This window comes from Orbicella franksi, chromosome 12 (assembly GCF_964199315.1).
Source record: "Orbicella franksi chromosome 12, jaOrbFran1.1, whole genome shotgun sequence".
Taxonomy (NCBI): domain Eukaryota; kingdom Metazoa; phylum Cnidaria; class Anthozoa; order Scleractinia; family Merulinidae; genus Orbicella; species Orbicella franksi.
The window spans coordinates 12,244,869-12,262,293 of NC_138156.1; the positions used below are offsets into that span (position 1 = coordinate 12,244,869).

The following is a 17,425-nucleotide window of genomic DNA, read 5'->3' on the forward strand; positions in this document are numbered from 1 at the left end:
TCTGATTTCGAATTAGTCAAGATTTTTGTTTCGGGATTCTGTGCTATAGGGTTGCCCAAGGTAACTCGGAAATGGCCTATTTCCGGCCCTAGTCTCCACACGAAGACAAGGAACTAAAGAGCTTAATGGAGTCAAAAAGTTGAAACATAACAAGACGAATTTCATTGACAGAAACCTTAATGTAATGATGTAGTTTTGCCAAAAATTACTATATAAGTGTACCAGAGCTATAAACGGCCAATATACATATCATGGGTCAAATTCACTTACACAGCACCCACAAGGTTGTGTCAGAACTTTGCAATTTTTGTCGACGGCTATTAAAATAATCGCAAAAATCCAATCACAGTTTGCTCTCGCTTCGGCTTCGTGTACGAGCGAAGGTCCTGGGTTCTACGTCATGGAGCGGGGAAGCAGTGGTTCAGTGCGCGTGACCGAGTGACATGGCGCAGAAGAATTTCCGCCTATTACCCCCCCCCCCCCCCCCTCCAACCGGGGGATCATGGATACAAGTCAAAGTCAAGTACGAGCGAAGGTAGTCAGTCATAATTCACTACCGTTTTGATAAATAATGCAGTAACATTAGGTTATCATGTCCCTTTAACGGTGTTCCACTGTACATGAATACTATACAGAACCAAACAAGTATATTTACGGTTGTATAATAATTTATTATCATTACGTTTTTCCCTCACCGCGTAAAAGTAATTTTGAATTGTTAGACTCGATTGCCAGCCGCTGTTCACGAAAGTAGCCCGCACTTCTTCCCCCGGAACTCTTTTCGGTGAGGAAAGTAGAAATCGAACCTAGTGAAACTTTGCATAATTATGCATTTTGCAGTTGAACATGCAAGACGCTCACTACATCAGGCTCTCTAAGAATAAGGACCAGTGGTAATTGCTCAGCATTTTCAAGGCTCGGTTCAGCCTCTTTCCCGCTGTTCTGGACAGTTCTAGAATATTTTGACATTGCTGGATTCATTTCACGCGATACGAAACGGACAGGGGAGAAGAAAGTTACAGGACTTGTGCCACAACCAACATTGCTTGTACAAGATAAAACATGTAAAACAGTCGCCAAAATGATAAATGCAATTTGACACAAATAAAAGGAGACATTTCCCTAAAGAGCTCAAATAATCCCACTTGAAAATATCACAGGATAAAAAGATATTTCACATTGGTATGCAAAGTACGAGTAAGAATAAGCCATGCTGGATAATGAAGATGGTACAAAAAAAAATCACAGGCTAGTGATTTTAATACAAGTTCTTTGACTGTTGTTCTAAAATATTTTAAAATTAAGTGGCTTATTTAACAAATAGACTTATGCCACTTAAAATTATTTCTATGCGTGCCACCTTACATGTAAAAAATAATATATAGAGGATATTGCATGGCGACACGAAGATATGGGTTCTATTTTGAATGGTAAAAAATGCCACCACCGAACAGCTGTATGGGGTCATAATTTAAGGAAATTTAGTTGGTAATAAGAACCATCACGGAGAAGCAGCCATTAATTACCGGTACTGGCATATATTATGGGAGTTTTTAAAAATAATGACAACATAATAATTATGATTGATAGTTATTTCACTGCTAGCTTTTACTGCTAACAGGTATTTCTTCATGTTCTTCTTTGCTTCTATAAAAGAGCAGTGGAAACATACCAATGAAACATCCTACAACAATTCCCAAAGCTCTTCCCTAAAAGATACAAGAGCACACAAAAAATCACCTTTAATGCCTGCAAAATTGTCCCATCCTCTTCCCCAGCAACAGAGAAGCATGAATGACTATGACGATGATGATCTAGAAAGTGGACACTAGCGGAGTAATTAGATGGCCACTAACTAGAGGAGGAGGAGGAGGAGGATGTAGAAAGCGGACACTAGTGGAGTAATAAGATAGCTGCTTACTAGAGCATTCCAAGATAACAATAAACACTGGGAATGCAAAAACCACTGTTGTTCTGTAAAAAGATTTTGTAAGTTTTGTTTCATTGCCTTATGCCATGTCAGGATAATGGCGCTATATACTGTGTTACATTTTCAAACAGAGTTTTAAGAAGGCGTTAGTAAGTAGCGCTGTCCTCTTACAGGATTGTCTTGTAAGAGAGCTTCCACAATGGTTTCTTGTAGCTGATCATCTTAGTAGAGGCAACCATTAGCTGGTGGACAACTTGGAGAATGCCTCTCTTAATCTCCCGGTCAATTTTTCCTTCGCAGCACTCCTCAGCTATAATTCAATTACCTGGAAGAGGGTTAAAGTGAGTTAAATAATTACTGGTATCACGTATTTGACTTACCATGTTTGTTACAAATCTCGTCCGTGGCATTTCTGTTTGTTTTGAACTGAGGTTAGGGCTTTCGTATCCCAGTCTATTTGTTGCTGCTTCAACATAATGAGCGAGGCTGCATTAAAATAAAACACTGTTATCATAAATCTCTCCTAAACCCTTGCTAAAGTAACCTTACGAAACCACATTTAAAAATATCACACATTTGGTTTCTTGCTTCTGTTTTAGTTTGTAGTTGTATTTCATTTTGTTACAACCTTTGTTAGGGTACAGTCTCTTAAGTAATAGTGATCCTGACCAAAGACTGAACCCTAACTCATCAACCTGATCTAAGTATGACTATTCCACTTTGCCCCCTTCTTCCCACCATATGAAAAGTATAATGCTCAAAAATAACATACATGTATGATTACAAATAACTTTTACCCTACTCCAGAGACATCAGACACAATGTTACCAAAAGCAGCAGCTGAAACCAAAATTGGAAATCAGATTCATTTACGCGTACTCTAGAAATAACTCAAGGTTTGTAACAGGGATCCCACCAAGTTGGCTTATTACTGTAAATTGCAGATACACTATAAAATGGGGTTTACTTTTTCCTGTCTTTGACACCTTCTAGGTTTGCATGTTGAAGTTTGAACTTCTGTAAACCCTCACATTCCTTACTTACGTCACATTGTGGAACACTTCTAGTAGAGTCTTGTGGCAATGAATCAAGCATTTCTTTTACATATTGGTTGAGGTACAATCATGTATCTCTTTCTTCATATAATTATTTGATCAAAAAGTTGGTTGAGTTTATGATGTCATCACTTCACTAAAACTTGAACTTAGGGTAGGGGTGGGTGGGTTCAAACTAAAAAAAAACCCAAGGTTCCTTGGGAGGGGTATGAATATTTTCTGGAACAACACACTGTATGACTAAAAAACAAGAAGTCCAAATTTTTTAACAGCTAATTTGGAGATACACTGTATGGCAGCTGTATTATCATATCCACTGAAGACTGGCAAATAAAACCTTCCCTTCTTAATGGATGATCATCATTCTATGATTAGCCTTTATGTTAACGCTACACAATGAATTAAAATGGCAAACAGAGCCATCAAACCTGCCATTGTTGAAATCCCTAGAGTCATTCCAATTGTTAAATCTATGTATTCTCCCTAAAAATGAGAAGGATTGCAGTTTTCTTAAACTTGAGCTTATCTTATCTAGACATCTTTTCAGATTATACACCACATACATGTGCACTTCCTGTCTCTTTTAAGCCCTCTCTTTAATAAGCCTCCCCCCCGCCCCTCCCAACCCAGGCTGCCACACCCTGCTAACACTTTGACAAGTTAAAAAGCTTCCCTTTCCAACACCATAATCTGCATGAGGCTTTGTTGTATTGCACCAGCTCTGCTCACTTTAACATCACAACAGTGCACTCTGCACAAGAATACAGCACAAGAAAAGAATACACAGATGAATGAGAACAAACTGCTTTAATCAATACTCACTGCTATGATCATGATGGCATTATCTAAGAATCCAAACCCAACAAATGGAATCGCATTATGGAAGGCAACTGATGAGAGAAAACCCAAGAATATGTCAGAGATACATGTATCAGAGGAGCCACACACTCTGATGGCTACACTCAGCTAGTCATGCATACCTTGTGCAGCTGCAGGAAAATATCCATACATGTACCCATCCCAAGGAGGGTCATTGGAAAGGGAGAGGAGAGTTTCACAAGCCAATCAGTTTCAAAGGAAACTGTGAAGCTAAACTGTTAAAACAGGAATTTCTAGAAGGGTTGGGGAAGGGAACCAAGATCTTTCATCTTGTATTATAAAAGATGGTAGATCCAAGATGGTGGACTTAATGGCATCATATGAAGTCAGATGACATCATTCCCAAAAAAGTACATGTATGTCACCTTGTAGAGCAAGAAACACTCAATAATGCAAAAAACAAAATTACAGCAAAAACCCAGGGCTTGGATCCATCCACCCCTCCATGTACTCCGATAGGGTTACAAGTTTGGATGTACATGACTACGTCCAAGGTTAAAATTATGAATTATAATTATTAGATCACTGATAGCACTTTCCTTATCTCTATCTTTACACGTACACGCTATCACCATGTGCAGAGAGAGTGGCCCCAGGAGTTAGTGGATTCTAAGTCAGGCAAGTGGATTTTATCCTTCACTGATACCCCACCACAGAATCTCTGGGCTATCAGATATGACTTGCTTTCATTTGCAAGCTTTGAGAGAGTGTGAAGACAAACTTGTGTTTTCTCTGGATAATTTGCATAAATAATTGATATAGGCCTGGCAGTATGTTCAGCATGAAATAACCTTACAGTATGTTGTTCCACTCCCAGGCCTGAGTTATAATTTTAAATAATTACACTAATGTAAATATTGATTGACCTGAACTAAGTTACCTAGTCTCAATTGTTTCACTGAAGGAGGAGCTGTGCTTTTGTTTCCTATTTGATCCAAGAAAGGTAGTAAAATTCATCAGCCAAAATACGGCAATCAAGCTAGTCTATCTATCAATAGCCTAGACAAATACAGACCTACATGAATTACATGTATTACATGTACAGTGCAAATTAACACATTTGAACAAGACCAGGGGAATCCAATCGATGGAAATCGATGATCGGAAAACCAATCGATCGATCAATATCAATCGATAAAATTAGTTAATTGGTACTGATTGGTATCGGTCAATCGATGATCAATAAATACCCACACAAAAACCGTTCACTGATTGCTATTGATTGGCACAGCAACCTCGAACAGACATCACGCATACTACCTGTCCGATCATCAACCATTTTTAGAAAGCCATAGAGATGAAATTGGTAAAACAATAGACCATTTTACAGTTGTCTGCTCAGTGACCTGGCTTTTGGATGGCAGTGAGGCTGGAGTTGACCTTGTTTTGATACAGACCTCACTGCTTTTGTCATGCAAATGCACCTAGTTAGCATCAGAACAACTTGTTTTATACAACAAAAGCAGTAAGGTCTGTAACAAAACAAGGTCAACTCCAGCCTCGCAGCCATCCAAAGGTCAGGTCACTGAGCAGACAACTATAAAATAGTCTATTCGGATCCAGTCTTCTCAACACATAGGATATACCCCCATGGCTCATCACGTACTACTATGATGAAAAAAAGGAAAATCTGTTTTTATCCTTTGCTGCATATTTTATTTCTTTTAGACACAATTAGCACCTTCATAGATTTTTTAGTTTGTATGTACATGTAATCTTTGTTTTAAGCATGATTAGCTTCATTATTGTCAGGCTAGGCATTGCTCCTTTATTCATTTTTTTGCAACAACTCATTTTACTGTTGTTGGCAATTTTATTGTTTGCAAAAGTACAATTTCTGTTACCAGAATTTTTCTGTGAAGGCACGATGTAACCACTTTCCATGTCTGCACCTTTTAAATAGTTTTCCACTATTGGATAAGGTTTTCAAACTTCTAACTTTTCTGCTTTTGTAACGTTTTCATGGGATACATGTGGATAGGAGGCAAGAACGGGAACAAACTTTTGAGTTGTTACAGGAAAATGGACACCTGTGGACGGGGCATTAAAGACAGTATTGTTCTCCTGTTAACGTTCAAAGCATTAAAATGAAATGTGTTTACAATTACTGCATTCAAAGATGTGATATTTATGTGCCAATATATTCCGTCAATCTGCAACAATCGATACCAATTGATATCAATTTATCTATTTATTGTTATTGAAAATCAATACCAATTGATAACCACATGAAACTTCGCCATCGATTGGTCATAGATTATCAATATCCATCGATTAATTGATATCGATTGGTATTGATTGATATCGATTTTCCTCAATTATCGATTAGACACCCAAACTCGTGGGCAAACTCTTGGGCATGGCTAATAAACTCTCCGAATTTTTTTTTCTGTTTCAAACCCTGTCACTTACCTATATCTTGATCATGAATTCTCAGCGCTTCTCGAAGCAGGAAGCGCTCCTCTTCGTGTAAAGAAGCCACGAAAACATCCGCACAAAGAGGTGTCGTAAACACACTTATACCGCCGCCTTTACCCCGGTATATCCTTCGACATGGCGCTGTCATGGAAGCTCCCTTAAACCACCGCAATGCACAAGATATATCTGCTATTCCAGCTCGGCAACAACGATACATATTCAGCCTTATTCACCCTAACTATTGGAAACTGTTCACTCGTTGATCAGTGTGGTCTTGATATACGCTGTATTATAGTGTCCTGGCATCTTTTATTGTGTCGTGAACAATAGTAAGACATTACAATAAGTCGTATATGCAGTGCATACTGACTCTGAATCAGCTGTTCTCAAAATATCGCAGGCTCCTCAGTGATCAGTTCGTCCGCAAGAGATCTAGGAACGAGAGCGGTCTTCAAAGGGACAAAAACAATAGGTCCGAAATGCGTACATGTGTGGCTTACGAGTCCACTTGCAACATCTAATGGAAGTTAAACTGAAGGGAAAAATATGAGCTGGAAGTAGGTAATAAGTAGTCTATTTGGATTAAATTTACCATAACTTACATTGAAAACTTAATTCTGGACATTGGAAGAAGTAACTGTCTGGATATCGTGCGCTCAGAAGGGAAGTATGGAGTTACAATACCTTTCTAGAGATGAACACTTTTCAATATGATGGTCAATGAAAAAAAAAAAAAAAAATCAGCATTGAAACTCTTATATATTGCCTTTGGTGTACAAATGGTTAGCAGCAATACTGTTTGCCTGAGAAGTAAGTGACAGGGTTCGTACACGTTTTCAGGCCAAAAATTCAAGGACTTTCCAGGACCCTACTTTGAAATTTCAAGGGCTTTTCATTTGTGTTGAAAGCTATGTTTTGAGAATAAACACGTGGACATGCAGAAACGCCAGACAACGAGAGCTTGAAAACACGTGCAAACCAGACATTCGCTGTACATTTGTGGCGCAATGGACATGCGTGAGAGTAAGGAGAGAGCACAAGGAACACAAAACGAGCGTTTTTGCACATTTTGTAAGCACTTCGAGAACTGTATACCATTTGTTTTCACTGCCTTTCATTTACTTTAAAACTTGTAAGTGTTTACATTTTCGATCCCGTCCAATAAAAAATGAAGTACTTTCAAGGACAACCAATTTCAAGTACTTTCAAGGCCCTTGAAATAGGACTGCTGAATTTAAATGGTCTTTAAAGACGCGTATGAACCCAGAAGTGAAAATATTAGAGTAAACTACATGTTATTACTAAATTTGTTGAAATTTACTACTTGCCAAACAGTTAAACTGTGTACCTTGTTGTACTCAGGTTGTTTTGTTTGGAAATTCAATCCAGTTTCTACGTGCCTTTAAAAATATGTACCTTTGCTGTAATATAGTGGCCTGCGTGGCAGGCGTAAACGGGTAAGGGTAGGGAGGGCACTTTCACACCAGTCCCTCAGTAACTATTCCCACTCACAATTAGGCGTGGGGTTTGGGAAAGAGAACATGGAATGACGATGAAATTGCAGGTGTCCAAGGTCTAACTTTTGATGAAGGAAGCGTTATCAATTTTTTCTTTCCGGATGAAAGGACACTACAGACACCGTAAGTTATTCTGGGACAGAGAATTTAAATTGCTGGATGGAACCGTTAAAGGCGCGGTAACAAAGCAAAGACATCACTTCCGCGTTTGGAATAGCAATGGCTTCTCCGTGTGTAGTGAAGGATTCAGCGGGCGAGTACTTTTGTATTTTTGAACAAGCTTGTGAAGCATACCTGAACAGACTCTGGCCTGACTGGAAGACAAGTGATCGAACATACATGTTCCCTCCAGCTTTCCCCTTTCGCTACACAGCTCCGACTGGTGCCGCATCTGGTGCTGTTGGAATAAGCAAGTCTGAGGAACTCGACATCAAGGGCGATTCTGCCGAGTTGCTGATCTTTCGGTCCCTCGATAAGTATGGGAGAGAAACGAATCAGCCAATGGTCGTTATCACAAAATTTGAATTTCAAGAATTCATTGACCAAGTTCTCCTACAAAACCTCCCAGGGGATTATGTTCAATCTTTGTTTGCCGATCTCAGCCAAACGGATCTCTCTCGAGAAATCGATTTTCTCGTTTTTCACCGGCGTATTGGTGTTATTCTCATTGAAGTAAAAGCAACAGAGAAGTTCAAAACCAATCGATATCTTGATGCGAAGAGACAACTTCAAGTTGGAGAAAAATTCGTTCAAGCGCTCATGAAAGCAAAGGGAATAGACGTCCCTGTTTACAAAGTCGTTGCAATGCCAAATGTAATCGACGAGGGTCGCAGTGTTAATGATTACATTGATCTCCGAAAGATTCATCTAGGTACAAAAGATGATGGCGAGGATGAAAAATTACAACATTTCGAGCTGTGGTGGAAAGATCATTTCACCAAGATGTCTTTCGAGCAAGACGCGGAAAAGCTCTTGAGCCTGATTTCCATATTTGTGGGTCAGAGAGCTGCAATAAGTGCCACAACCCAAATACTTAGTGCAGTGTTTAAAACCATTGATGAGCAAAGTTTTCTTGAAAAAAGCTACAAAAAAATGACAAGAAAGGGAGCTTGTGGATCTCCTGTGGTGGTAAGGCCAACTGCTACGACCGGTCTGAGCATTCTGGCGAAACAGTTTATGTTCTTAAACATAGAGCAACTAGGGATTTGGGAGGGACCGTTACACCAGTTCTTTTGCGGCGCCCCAGGAAGTGGGAAAACGATTTTACTCCAACACAAAGCGTTGGAATGTGCGAAGAAGCATGAAAAGGTGCTTATACTTGTGCCGCCACCACTTGATAAGCTCTACAATGAATTCTTCACAAGAAACGAGATTACCAACGGAATTATTACAATCGTAACATATGACAACCTAAGTGATTTTCTCTCTATTGCCCCGGAAGTACCAATTAATCTGTTCCATATCTTTGCTGATGAATTTCAAATACTGCTTAACACGAATGAAACCTTACTGGGCTCATTCAGAGAATTCTTGGTCCGTTATCAAAGCAGTCTCTTCTATCAGTGGATTACTTATGACGTCAATCAGTTGTTATTGGTGAATGAGGTGTTTGGAATGAAACGAACCAAAGTGAATATTTCAAGCTTTCTCACCGAGCTCTGTGAAAGGCAAAACTTTATTCATGCATCGAGCCTCATGACCGTTATGAGATGCACCTCAGAAGTTTACGATTTTCTACAGCGTTTCCTGAAGTTTTCATTTGGTGAACAGCCAGGTGGATCTGGAATCGCCCAGCGGTACTGGCATCATCCAGTTCATCTTGGACACCACGTTTGTGGACCCCAAGTGATTGTGGAGGGGAAAATAGGTTATGGATCACGTGAAGAACGATTCGTCGACTGTTCCAAGATCATCAAGAACGAGATCAATGAATGGGCAAAGAAAGAGGATGGATTCTTGTATCGTAAAATCGCTATCCTGGTGGCTGCTCCAGGGTGGATCGAAGATCTCTCTCCCTACATGATTCAGGAAGGAATCCCAGTTTGTCGCATTGGAGACAGAGAAAATGCAGTCGTTTTGGATTATGCAGATTACGCGCGATCGTACGAGTGGTCTGTTGTTATTGCAATTTGTGGCCACTTGAAAGCCATGCAGAACTACATCCCAGCATCAAGGGCTGTGACTCGATTACTAGTTCTTTGGTGGAAGTAATGGCTAACACGACCTGCCCTCTTCGACTTGTGTCCTTTCTAAGAAGGAACAAGACATTTGTGTTTAGGTATTATTGACTGGCCTGTTACTGAAAAGTCTGTCTTGATCAATGTAGAAAACAGTGGATACTTGTAATTTCTGCAAAAAACAAACAAACAAACACTAAAAGATCCTAGGGGACAAATGGAAATGGAAGTAATGCAGGGATTTTGCTATTTAAAATTTCTCATTGCTATTTTAAAGACAACATTTTGCTTCATTGTATTATTGTATGCAAAAGTGTAATATCTTTTAATAATACTTTTTTACATATTTTTCAAAATGGTCTGAGTTACTGCAGTGCTTTACTTTGTGATTTCTGACACATCTCTTAAACCAGAAAATCAGTGCACTGAATCAGTGAATTCATACATGTTTGATTACTAAGCTGACACATTTCCAAACATGACCAGGGGCCCCTTTCTCCAAAGTCCTGGTAACTTATTAATATTTAATATTAATGGGAATAATTTTGGCAACCTTGTTCCCAGGGTCCTCTCTCTTTGAGGTAGAGAGAGAATCCTGGGAACAAGGTAGTAATTTGTGTGAGGGATGAATTTTGTTAAAATTTGTGTGTGAAATGGGATCACAAGCCCATGGAACCTATGCTCTACACAAATATTTTTCAAAAATTATTAAATCAAGAGACTGTTTCCTCATTTTTGTACCAACCTCCATCTTTACACCGCAGGTCTGTCGCAAGACTTTCAACATAGATAACACAGGTCTTGTGAGAGCTAAAGGTACAAACCTCTACCTAGAGGCCCACTGGAGAGCTGTAATTTAACAATTATTCCACAAGCATGCATTGGATGGCGAGATGATAGACAGCCGAAAGGCACATAGTGCCGAGTTGGTTATGACTGGAATAATTCGTAACTAATAACATCCCCAAAATATTGCCAACTAACATAAAACAAAAATAAAAATGCATCAAAATAGACATGGAGTGTACAAAATGCTTATCACATGTTCATACTTGCCGCTACTGGGGCCATGAGAAAAGTTAATGGCGATGCTAGTTTTCAGCTCCTCCTTAAACCACTCCTGCTTGATGGCACGAGTGAGCTTGACTAGTCTTTTAATACGTAGACATGACAATATCCCCACCTTGTTTATCAAATTAATATTTGTGCCTAAAAAGCTTGTGTTTGTTGGGTCAGATACATGAGTATGAAATTACAAATTAAAGAGAGTCGGGTATGGCTATTAATGAACTCACCACAAAAACTTCTTTGCAACATTCAAATAATTTTTGTAACATTTACCTTATCAAAAAACATTATTTTTTGTCTCTTTCCTTTAATTCACTCACTTTAATTACCTGGCTTAATATTTTCATGTCCCAAATTATGGTAAACATTCAATGGAAATTATTTTTCCAACTAACAGTACTTTTTCAATTTCGGGATAAAACCTAGACAAGGCAAGTGCCTCATCTAGCCTGTTGCTGGCTCTAACAATGTTTCGTAGAGGTGTCACCACCTACAAAGATTTTTAATTTGATACGTGGTTCAAAACTTAACAACAAGGAGCAGAAAACGATAATCTACAGTTTATATTTATTGCAAAGTTGTTTCTCAACTTTTAAATTACTTTATTAATGAAATAACTAATTATGAATGTTAAGGCACACATTATTGTCAAAACAGTTAGTCTACTTTGAACTCTTTTGCTACCTTAAGAATCAATGGGCAAAAATACATGCAATAGAAAAAGATCTTACATACAAGAGTATAGCTGAACTCAGATTACGCAAAGCTATGTATACATCATTTCAGCCATAGCTGACATAGGCTTTGGAAAATACAGAAGCTGATCAAAATATGCTGCCAACTCTTCAGGTGTTGTGTCATCAAATTTCATTCCTGCATGTCTCTGTACATTTGCACACTCTAATCGTCTATGCTGCCTGCTACAATCAGCTGCCATCTCCCTGGATTGAAAGTAAGGCTTTTGGTCAACTTTACTCTCTTTATTGGCATTACATAGGCTGGTGCTCTTAGCTGAAGGTGATTTATTGCATTCCAATTCACTGTCACTTAGCGAGTTTCTTTGGTCTTTTAAAGTTCCTTCATTTCTTAATTCAAGGCTCATTTTGCGTCTCCTTCGTCTGATACCACGAGCTTGATTCTTGTTGACCATTGTTGAAGCTTGTTGATTCTTGTAGATAAACATTGGCTCCCTGAGGATTCGTCTTGCGATCTGTTTGCTTCCTTTGTCTCTGTTTCTTAAGTTGTTGAGAACTCCAAGTCGTGCTTTCCTATGAAGCCTTTTGCTATGAAGAAAAAAAAAACAAAAAAACAATAACCTCACGTAGGCTGTAAATAAAGAGAAAACTGTCAATTCTGAGATTTATCTTCAGATACATGTACTCCAAAATTCTCCAAACTGGCACTGAAGAAAGATATGCTCACCAGTAAGGAGAACTGACATTTCCACATTGCTACTGAAAGGTTTTCCATAGTGAGGCTATCTATTGTAAGAAAACCTTGTATAGATTTCAATATTTCAATTCTTTGTGTAATTTTGTATTACTGCAGCTCAGTAGTTATATATGTTAGCATGAATGTGTAACAAATTTGTTTGGCTAACAAAACAAACAATGTTTTGAGACTTTTTACTAGTAAGCATTATCTGACTACTAAATGCATAGTTATCCTTTTTATGAGTGAAAACTGATTATTTTTGGGTGCGTGAATTCTGAGACTCACTTGCCCAATTGGCAAATGAATCTCAGATGATCCTTCCATTAACACTGGTACAGGATAAACATATGTGCACTGAACAAGAGAAAGAAGAAAGTCATTAAAGTGGTACTATGACAAAAATCGGATCTTTCCTATCTAAGCCCTTTTAAAACACAGACAAGTAGTCTGTACGAGAAGAAAAATGCTGTTTACTATTTTCAAATGTCTCTTTTTGTTCCAGAGATATTCAAGTTTTTTACGTATGCAAATTGGCTAAGAGATGACATCAAAAACTCAACCGCATTTTGATCAAATATGATGAACAGAAATATCTCACCCGATTTGAATGAGAAATGTTTGATTCTTGGCAGTACAATTCTATTAGAGGTACTCCACAATATGAACCTAACATTTTTGTTACCATGGCAACATTCTGGGTTCCAGACCTGATATTAAAGGCTTTTCTGGCCACCTTTAGCGTTCTATATTGATATTACCAATGGTACCTGATCTGCATCATCCAGCAAGCATACAAATATGTTAGGTCAAGTTCATGCCCTTGTTTAATGTTTTTTGGCCTGAAAATCACTAAAATATTGAAATCAGGTTCGAGGGGACTGGAAAAGAGTGGGTTGCCATGGGAACTGAAATTGTAACAGCCGTAGATGTGTTGCATGCAGAACTAATAGCCTGCCAAGTACCAATGGTTTCTGCTGCAAATTGACCAAGATAGCTCTATTTATATATTTGATGTAATTTATAGATTCTTAAATATTAGTGTAAATAATTTTTTAGGGTCCTTAAAGTAGATTTTTATTGTTGTCATCTTATTTTTATTGTTGTACTTATTTAAATTTAAGTTATTGTCTTTGAAAAGCCTCTTATAATTAGGGGAAAGTCGATAAAGTATGTATGTATGTAATATTTGGTGGAGTGTTTGACGTCATCAGTCCTCTCATTTGCATGTATCACACATTTTTCAAACTAAATATCTCCGGAACCAATGCAGATATTTGCAAACGGTAAACAGCATTTTTAATCTTTTTTGGAATTCTATGTGATTAACCAAAATTCAAGGGGTAAAACTTTGATCATAGTACCACTTTAAAATAAACATTGATAAAAATTATTAATATAATTAATCTACTAAGAATTTTAGCCAGTCTTAATTTGTTTTTGAAGCTTTCCTATTTTAAGGTTTTGGGTCATTGCATCTTCATTTAAAAGATAACCATTTTTGATACAACCATTGGTAGCCACAGGGTTTCTTATCTGACTTTACAAAATCATATATGTTGATGACACAGCAAAAAAGGGTTTAAATTTAGAGGGTGAACTAAGTATTAAAATATGATCGGACAACTGAGTTTTGAATAAACAGACTGAAATTGAATTAAGTTAGCACTATTGGAAAGTGAAAACAAATTTATTTCTTCTTTTATCCTGGAATAACACCATCATGATGACAAGACTTGCAAGGCTTCAAAACAACGAAGGGCAAAAGCAGTGAAGCTTACATGTATACTGTAATTACTTCCTGAAATGCCACTAATAATATAAAGTATATTTGCAATTATAGCTGCAACAGGAAAATACATGGATGATTTGTATCGAAGTGGCGATAGAATCTGCAACGTAGTTTAAAGCTTATAGAAGTCACTCTGAAAACACAATCAACTGCTGTTTCGTTTTATATTCGACAGAAAAATAAATAAGGCTATCCTGCTGAAACTTAACCGAAAGTGTTGATGCAATCGACGTGACAATTGCAATTTACTTGGTAGAAGATTTTCACACCACATAACAGAGGTTGAATTAAAATATTAACCTTATTTTTGCCAAATTAGATGAAGTGAAAAGCATTCAATATCATAAACAAAACCTACTTTTATATAAGCTTGTTTCTCAATATCATCACGATTTTTGAAAGGTGAATTTTGAAAGGTGAATTTTGGGAACAACGGAAAGTCTACAGTAAATACTTACGGTCCATTGTCGACCCTGAGTTTCTTGAAAATCGTCTGTAGATCTTTCTCGGGGCCTTTTAGCTTGCTCTCACTGTTTTTGACTTGTCTTTCGCAAGCGTCATTCGGACAATCACACTCCTTGTCCGCCATGTTGTGTTTTGTTGGCAAGCACGTTTCTACTAATGACGTCATCTAAGCGACAATAGACCTGCGAGGGAGGGGAGGGGAGAGCAACAACTACAGTATTCAGAATCGGAAGAACTCGTACACCCACAGTCAGTTGCCAGCAACGTTCGTAAAACCTTTATAGCCTTGTCCGTTTCCCATTAAGTGATAAATAGTTACTTCATTACTCTATTTTCGGGTTCTCAAGAGTTTCTGAAAATCATTTGGTGAAAAACACAAAATTAAAGTATCGGTGAGATTTGTTCTTATAGGCTTATTACGCCTTTGATGCATGGACAAAAGTTTTACGTGGCTTTCTCGAGTATTCCTATAATGATTTTAAATCAAATCAAGAAAAGTCAGGGATAAAATGCTCGGAAAACTTTGGAAGGAAAAAAAGTAGGGAAAACCCCCAAAAAGTAGGATGAAAATCGTTCAAATGGTGGCCTGCGAGCAGGCTCACCTTTGAGTCACACGCGCGAGCGGCGAAGAGCAAAGCGATCTGGCGGGAAGGAGTCTGGTGAAGAGGTGCCAAGAGTCTGGTGAAGAGGGGCCACTTTCTCGTCTCGCGGTTTCGCTGCTCGATTTCGCGCTTGCGGCTACGCCGCGCGCGCTTGTGCTCCAACCTGAGCCTGCTCGCGGGCTATTCAAATGGAGGTTGCTGTGTTTATCCTTCAAATTGATTGATTGATTAATTGATTGATTCAAACTTTATCTATAAACGGTAAAAATTCCTTCAGCACAATTAACGTATAATATATAAGACTGCCTAGCTAAACTAACTAATAATTAAGGCGGGGGTTAACATGAAGGCCATATTTTTGCTGGGTATTATGGTTTGAATGCAAATATCTCGTTCACGTTTCAAGCAGTGAAAAATCTCTCTACTCATTTCACATAGCTACGTTTTGGGTAGTCTCCTCCGCAGCCGTTTTTTGGGATGTCACGCAACGCTCCCCCCAAAGAAACGGCTGCTCACATCCGAACAACATTCCTTTCACGAAATTAACCAATCACCGCTTCCGTTACATTTTCAAGAACGTTTTCGCGCCAAATTCGCCCTTTGAAACTTGTCCAATCAGGGAATGTTTTTTTATCGTTGTATCCCGTCGTGAGAGATGTCACAAATAAACATACAGATTTCCGGCTTTTGTTTAGGGACGCCGAAAAATACCGGCGACGCTTGAACGAGCTTTCTATGAAGCTGAAGACTCTTCAAAGTTCAAGTTTAATTATTAGAAGCTTTCAACTCAAAAAATTACTGTCGAGAAGGAAGATATCTATTTTAACTTAATAAAGGAACCAGGAAATCAAGTAGCTTCGCTCGATTTGTTGACATCGAGTTCTGAATGCCGCTCTTTCCGGCCTGATTACAATCTGTAGGAAGCGTTTGGCCCTTGATTGACGCTTACAATTTGATATTTCGAGAAAATATATATCGTCTCATTTATAGCTGAACATAGCGATGAGCACATGAAGCACTTGTACTTAGGACTTTCATTTACAATTTTTTTCGTCCGTCATGATCGTAACCTGCGAACACCGCCTATTTTTGGCGACGTGCGGCGTGAAACAAAAGCCAGAAATTCCTCGCGTGTTCGCACCGTAGACCTTCCGCGCGAAAGCTTACGTCATTCACACTTTGCTATTATGTGATTGGTCTGTTCAACGGAGCGCAAACAAACCACAAACACAAAAGGAAAAGAATGTGGTTCGGATATGAGCAGCCGTTTCTTTGGGGGGAGCGTTGCGTGACATCCCAAAAAACGGCTGCGGAGGAGACTACGTTTTGGGCTGTTTTGTAAATTTTTTGGTGATTTTTGGGTATATTTGGGGATAAATAGTTTTTCTCAAAGGATTAGTAAAATTTATGGAAATAGGAAATTTTGAAGATTTGATGTTGTTTTAAAATTAGAATTTTAGCTGGGGAATATTCAGCCACGTGATGTGTAGTACATGTTATAATCCACGAAATATTTTCGCTCGCGCGCGATTGGTCTAAACACGTCACGTGACCGAATATTCCCCAGCTAAAACTGGGGAATAATCGAGAATATTCCCCAATTTTCAAAACTGCCGGTGTTGCGAAAAAGATTTGAAGGATAATGAACACAATGGCCTCCATTTGGCGCAAAAATATGCTCGGATATTTGTCCTTGGACATTTCTGTTCCTCAAAGCTCACAGATTTCCTCGAGCTACGCTCTCGGAAAACTGTTCGCTTCTCGGAACAGATAATGACCACGGACAAATATCCTGGCATATTTTCGCGCCAAATGGAGGCTATTGTCTATATAGCTGATGTCAAACGGAAGCGCGTGCAACGACGATCATCGACTGTCGTGCGCCGTTTGACCAGGGCTTAAAGAACGGAATACTTTACAGTTGTACCCGATTATAATCCGTCATCGCTTCTGCAGGGTGCCTTTAAAGGTTTTTGCTGTTGCTTTTATAATTTGTTGTTGCTGTTCTAACGTAAGGGATTTTTCAGGTGTTCTCGATCAGGACTGGACAAGAACCTGCCCGCTATCAGTGGTCTTTTAGGCGGGTTCCCA

General features: G+C 38.6%; 3 protein-coding genes across 4 annotated transcripts; 1 reads left to right on the forward strand and 2 right to left on the reverse strand.

Moving 5' to 3' along the window:
• Window positions 1-104: 104 nt before the first annotated feature.
• LOC145463475 (transmembrane protein 65-like) lies at window positions 105-6,713 on the reverse strand. Of its 2 annotated transcripts, none has more exons than XM_081447227.1 (7): window positions 6,277-6,713; window positions 4,745-4,789; window positions 3,808-3,875; window positions 3,414-3,468; window positions 2,728-2,770; window positions 2,311-2,416; window positions 105-1,709 (listed from the first exon to the last, which is right to left on the reverse strand). In XM_081447227.1, exons 1-7 carry the CDS (start codon window positions 6,497-6,499, stop codon window positions 1,602-1,604), a joined length of 648 nt encoding a protein of 215 aa, XP_081303353.1. In that variant the 5' UTR covers window positions 6,500-6,713; the 3' UTR covers window positions 105-1,601. The 2 variants fall into 2 exon arrangements, 1 of the variants encoding a protein (XP_081303353.1); XR_014041335.1 differs by having other exon boundaries at window positions 1,637-1,709; window positions 2,102-2,416.
• A 1,255-nt stretch (window positions 6,714-7,968) lies between these two features.
• LOC145463287 (uncharacterized) lies at window positions 7,969-11,237 on the forward strand. Its single transcript, XM_081447029.1, has one exon. The coding sequence runs from the start codon at window positions 8,019-8,021 to the stop codon at window positions 10,008-10,010; it is 1,992 nt and encodes a 663-aa protein (XP_081303155.1). The 5' UTR covers window positions 7,969-8,018; the 3' UTR covers window positions 10,011-11,237.
• Window positions 11,238-11,331: 94 nt separating this feature from the next.
• LOC145463288 (uncharacterized) lies at window positions 11,332-15,129 on the reverse strand. The gene is made up of 2 exons (XM_081447030.1): window positions 14,726-15,129; window positions 11,332-12,327 (listed from the first exon to the last, which is right to left on the reverse strand). Exons 1-2 carry the CDS (start codon window positions 14,896-14,898, stop codon window positions 11,811-11,813), a joined length of 690 nt encoding a protein of 229 aa, XP_081303156.1. The 5' UTR covers window positions 14,899-15,129; the 3' UTR covers window positions 11,332-11,810.
• Between the last annotated feature and the right edge of the window lie 2,296 nt (window positions 15,130-17,425).